The sequence below is a fragment of the Schistocerca serialis genome, chromosome 4 (assembly GCF_023864345.2).
Source record: "Schistocerca serialis cubense isolate TAMUIC-IGC-003099 chromosome 4, iqSchSeri2.2, whole genome shotgun sequence".
Classification (NCBI taxonomy): domain Eukaryota; kingdom Metazoa; phylum Arthropoda; class Insecta; order Orthoptera; family Acrididae; genus Schistocerca; species Schistocerca serialis.
The window spans coordinates 482,896,758-482,911,849 of record NC_064641.1 but is presented as its reverse complement, the minus strand read 5'-3'; the positions used below and the strand labels follow the sequence as shown (position 1 = coordinate 482,911,849).

At 41.8% G+C, this 15,092-nt stretch overlaps 1 protein-coding gene across 2 annotated transcripts in view; it reads right to left on the bottom strand.

The window, feature by feature from the left end:
- The window catches only part of LOC126475176 (uridine-cytidine kinase-like 1), a 136,896-nt gene that overhangs the window by 89,075 nt on the left and 32,729 nt on the right, over nucleotides 1–15,092 (bottom strand). For both annotated transcript variants that reach the window (XM_050102809.1, XM_050102808.1), the window contains exons 4-5: nucleotides 5,326–5,432; nucleotides 5,069–5,239 (exon numbers count right to left, since the gene is read on the bottom strand). In XM_050102809.1, coding sequence (XP_049958766.1) covers nucleotides 5,069–5,239; nucleotides 5,326–5,432 — 278 coding nt within the window. The remainder of the gene's footprint in view (nucleotides 1–5,068; nucleotides 5,240–5,325; nucleotides 5,433–15,092) is intronic.

Here is a 15,092-nt window from a genome sequence, read left to right as displayed (position 1 = left end):
CAACACAATGGGGACAACACCAGAGGAAGAAGACACAAGAAAAGGTGAAACAAATCTGCACAAAAGACCAGACAAAACACTAAATGAAGGACTCCAATTCAAGGACTTAAACCTTCTTCTACAAAGAAAACCGAGAACAGAAGTAACCATGTAGTGGTCGTCCACTAACACCAGGGACAAGGAAGGTGGGAGGGCAAATTTAGTGTGAAGAGCCAGAAGGTAGGGGCAGTCCAGCAAAACATGGGGCAGTCCAGCAAAACATGGGGCACCCCCCCCCCCCCCAACTACAAATGGACAATATGAAGATGGCAGATTCCCACTTGGAGAGGCAGAGGAAAGAACACCACCTGGTGGGAGTCTGCTGGATTGTATGAAGTCTATCAGACATGGGGTTAGACTCCCAAGAGGTGGCCCATGATTGAGCAAAAAGGGATCTGATGTAAAGCTGCCAACCTGTTGTCATAATTCTTAGTGACGGAAAATAAGTTTTAACAATTCAGTTTGATTGTGCAGTAATACATACTATGTAGTGAGAGCATTATTCCGTATCAGTTGTGAGAGGGAATAGTGCTTCGCCTGGAGTCTTAGTCACTCCAGACATATTCAGCATGGGCAAGCGAGGCAGCGTGGAACAGGCAGTTAGCGCAGGTAGCCGCATTATGCCACAGACCACACCTTGTGTCAAGCAGATGTTATGTCTCCAGCAGTCAAAGGGTTAAAATCACCATGTTCCAAGTTGTTGTACTTAGTTGCTTAAGGTGCATTACATGGCATATTTTGTCATAGCAGCAGGAATATGAAGTGTGACATGATATTTTTAAAATGTCCCACTTTCAACCTCCTCTACGATGGATGATGTGTTGGAATACCCTCTGCAGGGGATATTACAACAATATGTGCAGATGGGGTGGCAGCTTGAACCTATCACTTCTAACTGCACGAGTGTCTGCAGTATGGGGTTACTTGTCCCTTGGCGTCATGTTTTGAAGGTGTTTTAAAAGAAAATGAGAAAAAAGGAAAGGTCTTCGTTACAATGGATGCCAAGAAAAATTACTTTCAAGTTGGCTTATTAAAAAAAAAAAAAAAAATCTTTTCTTGCTTTTGCTAAAGCTATGTTTAAGATGATCTGTCAACCCAGTTAGTATAGGAGATTATGTTGATATATAGAAAATTTAAAGCTCAATTACGTACATCACGCAAGTAAAAGGCAATTAACACTCTTTCAGCACCCATACATGCACAAGGAGATGAAGTTCTGTGAAGATTGCTGGAGCACAGCTGTGTCCATCTCAGCAAACATCATGAAAAGGCGACTTTCACAAATCTTTAATAAGCTGCTGATATATACAAGAGGTTTACAGATCACATACAGGAAATTGAACACTGAAGCCATACCAAAAACTGTCACAGTTCCATTCTGAATTATGGATGCTGCTCTAGTTGCTGGATTTTCCCTCCTCACCCCTACCACTCCCCGCACTTCTACCTTCTACATGCTTCCTTAAACCTAAACACCCAGGATGCCTCATTGTGGCCGGCTGCTGTTCTCCCACTGAGACAATCTCTGCTCTCGTTGACAAACATCTTCATCGTGTTACCCACAACATACCCTCCTAAACAAGAGAGACTAACCATTTCCTCCACATTTTCTGTTTCTTTACCAGATAATCATCATCACTGTTTAGGCCACTTCCTCTACACTATCATCATCAACGCCCACGGTGTTGCTGCTATTTAACACTATGCTACCTGACCAACTGCCTCCAAAACTATGACATCCTTCCCGGTCACCATGATCAACAAAATCCTCATCCCAATTAAGTTGATGACACCATATCCACATTCCTCCAGAACAACAACTTTTTCTCCATTTGCTTCACACGTCCTTGTCCAAACAAGCCAGCTCCTTGATGATGACCTCTACAAGGATGGCTACATCGGTTCCTCCATCCATATGAAACCTACCAACCACAACCAATACCTCCACTTTGACAGCTACCATCCACTGCATACTATCAAGTCCTTTCCATACAGCCTTGACATCTGCAGTCACTGTATCTGTCGTGACAAGCAGTCACTATCCAATTATGATAAGGTCTCACAGAGGCCTTCACAGAACAAAATTGTCCTCTCAGACTCGTACATTAACACTTACCACCTCCCACATATCCACTGTCAGGCCACAAACGAGCACTCCTCTCTTAACTCATTAGCAATAATGACTGGAGCAACTGAACCACATTTTTTGCCAGATTTTCAACTACCTTTCGTTGTGTCCTGAAATGAGGAATACGCCTCCCACAATGGTATTGTGCTGTCCACCAAACCTAGGCAACGTCTTCATCCATCCCTACTCTAACCTATGCTCAACCTCTTGCCTCATTACTCACATCCCTGCATGCATGAACTGTTCCGTACAGCCTCCTACAACTATCTACTGTAGTCTGGTCACAGACATCTCCTATCCCATCAAGGGCAGGGCTACCTGTGAAGGCAGCCATGTGAGGTACAAACTAAGTCACAACCACTGTGCTGCTTTAAGTGAATATGACAACTAACATGCTGTCTCTCTTCTTGACTGGCCACTGACGCACTTCAATGATTACTTCACAGCTTACACCATCTGGATCCTTCCAACCAACACGAGCTTCTTTGAACTGCCCGCAATATATCCCACTTTGACTGCAGACTTACATATCCCACTTTGCCATAACCCCTTGGCCTCAACCTTGGCTAGTACCTGTTCATCTACCTATCTCCTTCCCTCCCCCATAAAAGAGCTACACAATACCCTCCATTACGCCAATACACACAGTAGTCCTTATCTTTTCTACTCCTATCTTTTTCCATTCCCCAAACCTCCCAACTGACAGCACCTAGCAGCTCTACAGCCCTAGCCTGCCCCCAACACGTCTGCATGCTCCCAAAAGCACACTAAGTCCTCCACACTCCCAAAAACACACTATGCCTTCCTGTGCCCCTACCCTGCTATCCCCCACTCCCCAACCCAGGCTACTACTTATCCCCACCAATCATACCAGATTGCTGTTCCTGTCAGGCTCAGCTGTAGTCTGCAGTCTGGCCACAGTAGCCGGAGATGGTCATGTGTGTATCAGTTGTGTTTGTGAGAATGTCCGTTTATTTCCAAAGAAGGCTTTTTGGTCAAAATGCTTAAATTATAGCAGTCTTTTCGTTGTGCAGTCTGCAATTCAACATCTCTTTTTGGTGAGTAGTAATCTATACTTTTCCTATTATTTTTGATGTGCAATTTCATCCCCTCTAAAATCTTGGTATGCAGTATAAGGTAGGGTTTCCTGGATATGCTCAAATGGCAAAAAGAATTTAAATGTTTATTCGATATTCTTCTAATCTTACAGTATCGGACATCTGTCCCTTTCCTAATCATTGACTCTGAAGTGCTTCTAAAACTGTAAATGATTTCCAATCTTGGCTTGAAAAGATTTAACTACAAACCAGAAATTTTCTTCAGACACAAAACGTAGGAGCTCCTCCAGCACTGTCAGAGTAATACATAATGCAGGTGCGTATTTATTCATGATTAATTCCTGGTCCTTAATCTCAAATAAGAGCTTTCATCAAGGCCAAAAATTACTACAAACCTTTGCATAAATCCAATGTCCACCATGTACTATAACTTAAATTCAAGTGAAAATAAAAATCAGTGACTTTTTTCATATTCTTTACATACATCCAACTTCTAGTCTGCTGCATCAACATGTTCACACATTTGTGAGACGTTTGACCTTTAATCCACTTATCCTTTCACCAGCTCTTCAACAAGTGTTTCAGATGAAGATTTCAAAGTCAGATCATGGAAAAATCTTTCAAACTGTTAAACCAAGTTTTTACAACACTTTATGCATGTTCATTTAAACTGTCGCTGTTGGTGTAGCCACTCTTCTGTGCATATTACATTACTGGACAGACAGGCGAAAGAGAGCATCCTACAGTCCAGATTATATCTGTAAACTGAAAAAGAAAATGTATTGTGTGCAGTTCCATTGGACATTCATGTAATTTTCTGCCACTTTGCTTGTCACCTTAATACCATAAGTTAGCACTTTAGCATCATTATCACTATTACTGGCATCCCAAAGACATTTCACAAACATAACTGATCTTGTCTCAATAGCATCATGTTAACTGTGTCCATAAATACTAAGTGCTTATGAGTGAATAAACCCATTCTATGTACTCTTCTCACACATTTATCTAGTGGTATGTAAAATAAGGGATAGGCAACCACTCACCTGTAACAGATTAATTTATGAAGCACAGAAACACTCAACAGAAGAATAGCTTTCACATACACTTTTTATCACTTTCTTTTTCTAACATGAAACACACACACACACACACACACACACACACACACACACACACACACACACACAACACCCCATAAAGACTGATTACTGATATCAGTTATTGAAAGCTGCTAACCAAGTTGAAGGTGAGGAGGAAATAGAGAAGGATGCAAGGAGGGGGTAGTAGGTAAGAATGAGGTCTTATGCCAGGTGACTCAGCAGCTGCACAATATGATGGAAGGAGTACAGAGGGTAGCCAAAAAGAGATGTATGAAGATGGGAGGGGGAGGGGGAAGGAGATTAAGAGGAGGGAGAGAAGAGAGAAAAGTGAAGATGAGGAAAGAGAATGGAAGAAGAGGGGGGAGAATGCCCACAAAGGGGGGAGGAGTGGGCGAAAGGGGAGTGCTGGAAGAAGGCAGAGCATGATACAGATGAAGGAATGGTGTGGAAAGAAGAGAGAAGGTACAGTGAGGCAGTGGGGACAAGTTAGCACAGATTTAGGATAGGAGGAGTGCGAGAGCACAAGCTTCAAGAGTTCCCATCTGCATGGTTCAAAGAAACTTGTGCTGGAAGGTAGTATCCAAACAGACTGCGCAGTGAAGCAGCTGTTTAAGTAATTTGAGTTCTTATAGCATACGAGCTAGTGCTCTAAAAGCTAATGTGACCAAGGTTTTCTATTACATATTTCTGAGCTCCACTGTCATACAAAGAGACAGTATTATTCATTTCAGTTTACTCACCGTTCTATTCTCTCTTGAATGTGTTACAAAATTATAAATAGGAACTTCCACCTTCTTTCCCACTTTTAATCGTTGCAGTGTGTTTATCAATAGCTCAAAGTCAAATGCATCAGGATGGTCAAAATTATATTCATTTCTGGCTGCTTGTTCATGCTGTTTCTCATTTAAAACCTATTAAACATAAAACAAGTTAATTTAAAAGTTTAAGTATTTTTCATTTTTTAATGCACCAATAAATTTCAACTGACTATACTTACTTTATAAAAAGAATCCATGCTAAGTAGTGTGACCCAAGGAATATCTAATGACTCTATAATTTTTGTTGCCACTGTTGTTTTTCCTGAAGCAGTCCCACCACAAATACCTGAAAATAATTAGAAGCTTTTAATCAGTCATGCAGAAAATATAATGTAAAAGTGACAAAAATAAAAAAACTGAAAATTTCTGGAAGTGAAATGGAAGTGCACCTCTTAGCCTACGATCAAATGAGTAGAAATGTGAAAATTCTTAGAACAGGCGGAAAGTAGCTCTAACATTTGATTTATGTAAAAATTATGGAATGAACTGTTTCAAATTCATAAGTAATACGAGTAAAAACTATACTATCACAGAAAAATACTGTAGATGCCTTAAATGGGAAGGGTGAAATGCATCCAGAAATTCACTATTATTATTTTAGTCCGATTCACTGAAACACTCATGTTTTCTTTCATCTTTTATGGTTACGAAAGATGGCCAGAGACAAGCAGTGCATTGCTTCACTTAAGCCTTGGTGGTGGTGCAGAGGGCTGCACACAAACTGGACCAAAAGAAGAACAATCCCTTATTGAGCAACTCAATATCGCTACGTGCCTTTCTTTTCTTTGTGCCAGCCAAAAAATTATCCAATTCTTTGGCCGTATTACGAGAAGAGATGGAGAAAATCTAGAGAAAATAATCATGGAAGGGAAGATCGAGCACAAGAGGCTGAGGGAAAGAGTAACAAGCAAGCAGTTGGATGTATCTTGGGATGGAGACACTTGATTCATGGGGTCATGACACTCAGCACTGAGCACAATGACTTGTTATGAGTGAGGTAAGAAAAAAAATTTGTTTCTAAAACACACGTTCTGGTCTGCATCGTGCATTAACAATAAATCATCACTATGTTGATTAATACTATTTGTTCTAAACTGTGCCACTGCCAGCTAAATTTAACCTTTTAAGTAACACAGAATACCAATACTTTAAAAAAGGTTATGCTTCCTGCTGTTTATCTCCTACTGGTAGATTAATATTTGCTTGATTAAACTTATTTTTCATACCAAACAGTTACCTACATCTGTAAATACAGTGTCCTGTTTACAAGATATGGGGTGATTATAATTAAAGTTAAACTTTCAAACCACTGCAGAAATAATACCACTGGTCAGAATGATGTCAAATTGCAACGGAATATTATTGGAGAAGGGGGAAAACTTATGACAAGAAAAATAAATAGTTACAAAATGTAGTGACAGAGGGTGCTGTAAGTATCCTAATTTAATAGTGGTTGACTACAAATGACAAATGAATCATACAACAATGCCTAAGGTGTACGTTTGAAATTAAACTGTACTATTCAGTGTGCATGGGTGTACAGGTGTGATGCTGCTAGTTACATAAGCTCATCCACCAAGGCAAGGTCATATCACATCGGATGGGAAAAATCTGTTTTTAATTGAGCTGAGGCACAAAACCGCATAAAAAAACATCACCCACATCGGTTTTTAATTGTCCTAGGAGGTCAAAAGCACATAAAAAGCATCAATCAAATACAAACTGGATTATTAATTTCCGTGTGACTGGTGCAAAACATGTTCAATATGCTGTCCGCCATTTTCTGCAAACAAGTTGAAATCAAGAAAAAGCATGTCCCACAACTGATCAAACTGTTTCCAGGGTGACGTTCAGAATGTGTTGCACAATGTGTGCTTTCAATGCAGCTAAGTTTGCAACCAGATCACTGCCACAACATCTTTCAGATAGCCTTACAGCCAGCAGTCACCCGGATTAAGATCAGGTGATTGGGACAGCCAGGCTGTAGCGAAATGGCAGCTGATAATTCTAGTATTTCTGAAATGGTGCTTCAGCAGCTGCTTAACTGGATTTGCAATGTGCGGAGGTGCGCCATCTTGCATAAAAATGACCCCACCCACACATCCACGCTTCTCGAGACCTGAAAAGACGCACTTATGCAAAAGACACTCATAGGGCTTATTGGTGACGATACTGGTAACAGGACCAGAAGCACCTGCCTCTTTGAAAAAATATGGCCCTATGATAAATGATGCCATAAACACGCACCACACAGTTACCTTTTTAAGGATGAAGTGGTACTGGCTGCTTTGCGTGTGGATTTTCCGTTGCCCATATTCGACAATTCTGTGTGTTGACATATCTTGTCAGATGGACGTCGGCTTTGTCTGCCCACAAAATCTTCCACGACCAATCGCTGTCTACTTCCACGCAAGTAAGAAATTCTAATGCAAAAGGTCTCTTGCTGGCAGGTCAACAGGAAGCAACTCGCGCACATGGGTAATTTTGAATGGATAGCAAAGAAGGATGTTTTGTAGGATTTTACACTCTGTGCTCACAGTGTATCCAATGTTCGGGCAATTCTCCATGCACTACACGTTTGCACACCACCACTCATCTCCTCCTGTACTGCTGTGGCCACTGCTTCCACTGACGTCGAATCAATTAGTTTCCTCCCTTTACCAGGTTGCACACCAAAAGAACCCATCTTTTCGAATTTCCGCATCATTTTCTCCAGACCCATGGCAGTCATCGGACCAACACCTTATTTCAAACCCTTCAGTGTCCAGAATTTCTGCAGAGCAACATGTGCACAGTCATCATTCTTGTAATACAGCTTTACAAGCACAGCGCGATCCCGCATTGAGACAGTCACGGTAAATGCCGCAGACGTGAAAGGAGGAAAAGCTGTGTACCCGGCATGTTTATACCAACTTCAATGGGTCGTGCACATGATAGGTGTTTTCATTTATGTATTCTGACACATACAGTGCCACCTATTGATCAATTTTCACACTATTTTTTTCCTTCTGCCGTAAGTTTTTCCCTTCTCCAATAATATTCCATTGCAATTTGATGTCATTCTGAACAATGGTGTTATTTCCACAGTGCTTTGAAAGTTTAACTATAATCACCCTGTATTACCAACAGTCAACCTCTACAATGAACATTTCAGCTTTTCATGTGGCTTACAGACACTATACAGTTTTGAATCTAAATAAAATTACTTGCAGAAGCAGTGGCTACAAAGGTGTTTTTAATTTTTTTTTATAACTGATAGGTATTACCAATTTCCTGCTTTATTTAAGATAGAAACTTGTTTAATTCTTTCGCATCAGAGTACATGACTCCAGTATGAATCCTAGAAAAGGAGGAAGGCAAAATCATCATGAAACCCAGTACCAAGCATAGCCCAGTGACAGGACATATGGCCTCAAGCACAGACTTTGAAGAAGAGGATCAGGTACCTATAGTTGGAGGAACAGGAAACAGTCTGGCTAGGAACTCTGGGCATGGTATTTAAGGTGACCTGAAGGAAATAGGAGCAGCAGCAGCAGCAGCACACACTCGTGTTGGGTTTGCAAACATCTAGCAGCACCATCATTAGCCAAGGATTAACATAGCTGTCAACTGTGTAAATAAAGAGTTGAGTGGATTGCTGTGGCTGAAGAAGTTCCACATCTGTGCTGTAACAGTCGCTGCAACAAAGAGATGAGGATACACAATTGTGGCCTAGAACTGAATAGGAGAGAGAAGGACAGAAAAGCTTGCACAAAGTGCAAACAGGGCCACAAGCACACAAGGCAACATCTCTACGATTACTGGAGTAAAAGGGGCACATTTTTAGATTAGAGAAAGATTACAGACAGATATCCTTCAAAGAAACTGAAACAGCAGAGGCACATAAAAGTTTTGAGAGAAGTAAAATTAATTTATTTAATAAGAACAATGTTCTTATTGGATGGGGGAGGGGGGGGGGGGGAGAAGAGAGTTGGAGAACAAGGTAGATGAGCAGCTTTTATGTCTAAAATATGTGGAAAATTCTGAAGTAAAAAATATTCTATGCCCCTCAGAACATGTGACCACAGGGATAGAGAAGTTAAATATCAAGTATTATAGACTAGCATCATTTTCTTGTACAGTTAACATGAAAAGACAAGGCGTTGCAACGTATGTAAAAGTTGTGCAGAAGGTCAAAAATATTGACACAAGCTGTTTTTGTGTAGATCAGTTTCTAGAGACACGTACTTCTGAGTTATGGCAGAATTACCTCTATTTTATTTTTAACAGTCATCAGATAATCGCTAGGCAACTTTCAGCTATTTATGAGAAATCCTGATGCATTATTTAACTACCTGTCAGACAAGAAGAAACATTTAGTTTGTGAAGATTTTGATGCAGATTCTTACAAAATTCTGACAGAAAAATGAATCAAAATAATTATTTGGCTGTTTCAATCAGTTTTAAGAGATAAATTCCCAACTCGCACACAGTAAGATGGCAGGACCATGACTGGTAAGTTTGCACCTAATTGTTAATAAACTATCTGATCATGCTGCACAATTAATAGAAATAAACAAAGTACACCTTACATCTCTGAAGCATGTTCATAAAAGCAGGGAGCCTTATTAATGAAGGTGGGGTAAAATGTTATAACAGTAAGTTAAAAGAGGTAGTATAGGATGAGGCATGTATAGGAAGCGAGATGTTAATGTCTAAGTCAACATATTACATAGTAATTTGTGTCAATATTTGAAAATAACTTTCCTAAAATTTATCTAGAAAGTCCACAAGGAAAAAAAGTAATCAAGGAAGCCATGGACAACTATAGGAACTAAAATGGACAACTACAGGAATTAAAATATCATGACAAGAAAGGCGAAATTTATATATAGGCCAGAATATGTCAAGATCCTTTGTTAATTTTATTCTGGAAAAATACTGTAAATTTTTTTTAGGAAAAATCATTAAAGTGTCCAGCAATATGCATGTTACAACAGAAATTTATAATGCAGGTGATAAGATTAAAATTATATGGGACATTATGGAAGGACAGAAAGCACAACAAGATACAAAAATTACACCAATGTCAATGTTGTGAATGATAATTCAGCTTGGGGTACACATACACTTGGGGTTACACGAAGACTTCTTAGGGAGTACATAAACTTTAAAATAAACATAAAGCCAGTGTACTATGTTTACTGAATGATCACAAATGAAATATTTCAGCCAGAGAGATCTGAATTGCTCTTTACCCAAGAATTCATTTTCCTCACTTTAGCTGTCTACTCAACAATGATATCTTACTGCTGTACTCACTAATCATTTGTGCTGTTTGTTTCAAATGCCAACAATAACAGTGTATGCAAATGTACATTACCAACTACCTTATGATCTTTCAAGTATTCAGAATATTTTTGTGACTTCTGTGCAGATTTGTTTTCTTTACTCAAAAGTCTCACACTCACTTTTTATATCTGTGAACAGATTTTCAGATTATCATGGTTTAATTTCTTTTTATTGTTGATGCAGTGGACTACATATTTTAACTTTTGCTGTAAGATAGGTAAATTCATTACAAGAGGAAAATGTAAAATCAATTAAACAATTGGTAGTGGAGATATTTTTAAACCACCACTGGTGAAAATTTTACCAATGCTTGTTCCACCACAAGCATCATGCTCACAGCAATAACATCAACAGAAAAATATTTTTGTCTTATGATTTAGTAACCATGATTTCCCTTGTGGTCCCTTTAGATAATCTTGACAGCAGGGGTTTAGAGACATCACAACGTATCTACAAAAACTGGCCACTTTGACATATCTGCTTCACTACTGTCTTAATGTTAAAGCTACAAAATTGTTGAATGGATGTAAATACACTAAGAATCCCGAGATATGATTATCAGAAATGTAAATTTGGTGGTAGCAGTGGCAGGATTTCTATTTTTGCACAATTTCTTTTACCTTCATCGCAAATCACACGTTTTGTAGACACATTGTTATGACTAAAAACACAACAAAGTGTGTGAGGAGTTTTCATCTCTTTTTGACCCTGGGCTCAATTATGCAACCAAATACATGGCACATATTGAATTAAATCCATCACCCACTCAACTTTTTTGCATTACTCTTCATCCTGGGGAACAAAAATGGCAGGAGGAAAATTTTTTCAAAAATTCATCTGGCACAAGGCTTATCTACTGTTACCATTGGATGAGAATTTTCCATAAGTTCACAGTAATCACTTCTGCATTTGTTGCTGCAGTCACCACCCTTTATGTGTTTATGGCAGAGGGAACCATGTACCACTACTACTAGTCATTTCCATTCCTTTTCCATTCACAAATGGAGTGAGGGACAGGATGACTGTCTACATGCCTCCAAGCGAGTCCAATTTATATTTTCTTGGTGGCAGTAGAATTTTTCTCCAGTCAACTGCAAATGCTCATTCTCTAAATTTTCTCAATCATCACCATCCCTCCAGGTTTTCCCTACTTGACTTCACAAAGCATCTCCGTAACAACTGTGTTTTGACTGAATCTACCAGTAACACAAGTAGCATCACGCTTCTCAATTGCTTTGATGTCTTCCTTCAATCCGACCTGATAGGGATCACAAACATACTGGCAGTACACAAGAATGGGTCACACTAGTGTTCTATACACTGTCTTCTTTATAGATGAGCTATATTTTCCTAAAACTCTCCCAATAAACCTGTCAACCGTTTGTCTTCCCTACTACCATCCTTACGTGCTCATTCCATTTCAAATCTTTTGCAATGTTACACCTAGATATTCAATAGTCATGATCGTACCGCTGTACACCACTCAAACGGTATTCCAGCATTACAGGATTGCTTTTCCTACTCATCTGCATTAACTTACATTTATCTACATTTAGAGTAACCTGTCATTCATCGCATCAAATAAAAACCCCATCCAAGTTGTCCCCGCGACCAGCTGCTTTTGGACACTTCAGCCATTGGCGGGTGTCATCTTTCCCACAAGCACAAAGGGAGAAGGGAGTGACCCTAGTGAGAGGAGCCAAAGACAACTTACACTTCTCTGGCTGAGAAGTGGGGACTGGTGTCCCCAATGGTTGGCGCGGGCAGTGCTCCCGAGGTAGGTGGTGCGGGAGCAACAGGGAGGGAAGTGCCCCCACAATCAAGGGGGCAGGTGTAGCCTTCCGGCTATTAGAGCTGACTAGAATTCGTGGAACTGAGGAGGCTACAACTGTTCTCGTAGCGATGGTGTAAGAGGAAGTCATAGCCTCAGGGTGTAGATGCTCAAATTTCCTCTTAGCCTCAGTGTAGGTCAGTCAGTCCAGGGTCTTATATTCCACGATGTTCCTTTCTTGCTACAAAATCCTGCAGTCTGGTGAGCAAGGGGAATCATGCTCTCCGCAGTTGACACAGATGGGAGGCGGGGCACATGGAGTATTGGGATGGAATGGACATCCACAATCTCAACATGTGATGCTCGAAGTGCAGCGGGAAGACATATGGCCGAACTTCCAGCACAAAGCACCACATTGGTGGAGGGATATATGGCTTAACATCACTGCGGTAGACCATCACCTTGAACTTCTAGGGTAATGCGTCACCCTTGAAGGCCAAGACGAAGGCACCGGTGGCAACCTGATTATCCCTCGGACCCCTATTGACGTGCCGGACGAAATGAACACCTCGGTGCTCTAAGTTGACGCACAGCTTGCCGTCAGACTTCAAAAGAAGATCCCTGTGGAATATAATACCCTGGACCATATTTAAGCTCTTATTCAGCATGATGGTAACGGATACATCCCCCAGCCTGTCAGAAGCTAGTAATGCCCGTGACTGGGCAGAGGATGCCGTTTTTATCAAGTCTGACCCTGACTGCATTTTGGACAAGCCCTCCACCTCCCCAAACTTGTCCTCTAAATGCGCAAGAAAAAACTGAGGCTTCATTGGAACAAAGGAGGGCCCACTAGCTCTCATACATATGAGGTACTGGGGCGAATAAGGTTCGCTGCCACCCTTAGCCCGGCATTCCTCCCATGGTGTGCCAGGAAGAGGAATGATTTAGTGTCATACTTCCTTGCATTGTACTGCGACTTTGAACACTTAGAGACTGCTGGTGTGCGATCACCAGCAAGTGATGATGTGGTATGCATCATTGTGCGTCATCCGCCCTGATGCCACCCACTCCGACCAGGGGCCTTCCCCATGGGCACCACCCAGCTACAGCGAAGGCCACCTGGCACAATGGCCATTGCCGAGAGTCCCGATGCCCCAGGGCGATAAGCATCTACTCCTTGGCATACACGGGGAGTTAATGGCGCAGCCATCTTCAGAGCGATCCCTGTGTGGTCAGGCAGCTACAACCAACAGGGTACGTGGCAGCCCCACCACAACAGACTGGCTAACATGCTGGACATCAGGTGTAACCAAGCAAACAGGTCAATTATCATTGTCAACACAGAAAATATTAATGCACAATGGACAGAGGAAAACGTACCCAGGAGGGTGACCTCGCCCAGCAGCTGGAGAGTGAGCCGAAGTGTAGATCCACGTCAACTAAGGATGCAAGAGGTCTCAGCACATAATGAATACAATGCACCATTGAAGGCACCCTTTCCCAATTGGCTCGATCTTCAGGAGAATTTGGAAAAATGGAGGTCAAACCCGAGAGGCGACCATCACATACAGGCCGAAACAAGTGAGACTCCTTTTGGTCACCTTCTAGGACAGGCAGGAATACCTTGGGCCTATTCTGACCCCCAGTCCCATAGGGGGATCAGAGATTGTGGTTCGTAGTTTTTATTCATATGAAACTGAGAACTTTCTCTGAGAATGTGCTTTTGCTCTTGCTCTCCAGAGTAGACAACCCATGGTCAGGAAAAAATGAAGGGGGTGTCACCTCGGTGGCTTCCGAGTGCCAGCCTGTGAAGACTCACTGCTAGAGGGCACAGGGGGAGGAGGATCCTGCTCCATGAGGCCCACAGAAGCATCAGATTTTTTGTGCTGTTGGTGTGCGGAGTCCTACCCAGAAAAACGGTTGGTGGTGCACATCAGCGACACAGAGGCAGGCCGGGCGAAGGTGTCACGTGGAGACACTGCTAAAGAGGATCTTTGAGTCAGCAAAGGAGAAGACCGTTTGCCTTTGTTGGACTTCCTCAAGCCTTTCCGGTTAGAGGAAGACTCAGGTGTTGGTTGGCTGGTGGGACATAGGAAGTCTTCATGAGAGTACTACTCCCATCCTTTCTGGCCTGCCAGTTGTGTGGCTGGTGACTTCACCCATTGAGGCAAGAGTTTTATGGCTTGTTGCACAGCTGGACGAGGGGACGGTGATGCTACCTTGACACTGGGCGGTTTCATAACCTCAGAGCTTAATTTGAGATCGCATGTCTGTGTGGCCATGTCCTTCATTGAGTGAGATGTAGCAAGAACAGTACTGTAAGTGCCAGATGGTAGAAAGCAGGGTTTGCGACTAGCCAAGAACTTGTGAGTGACCAAATCTCCTGGACATCCCGCTCATCAAGATACACTGGACGATCTCGAGAGGAGGCAACATGATCACCATTGCAGTTGACACAGCAGGGAGGAGGTGGTGGACAATTGCCCTCAGGTGCATCCCTACCACAGGTTACACATTTGGCTGGGTTTCAACAAGACATTTGAGTTTGGTTGAAATTATGACATGGGTAGCAGTGCACCAGGGTCAGAATGTACAGTCAGACATAGCCTGCTTTGATCTTTGACAGAAGCACCACTCTATCAATAGTGAGAAGAAGAGTGGTGTGTGGGCACTGAGGAGGAATCTACATTTTCCATCACCCGATGGATGGCACCGACACCCTGATCAGAGAGGTATGTTTGGATTTCGGCCTCAGATAGACCGCCGAGCAGCCTACTGTAAATATCATCACGATAAGAATTCAAAGTTCTATGGGCCTTGACACAAACAGGATAGCCATGGAGA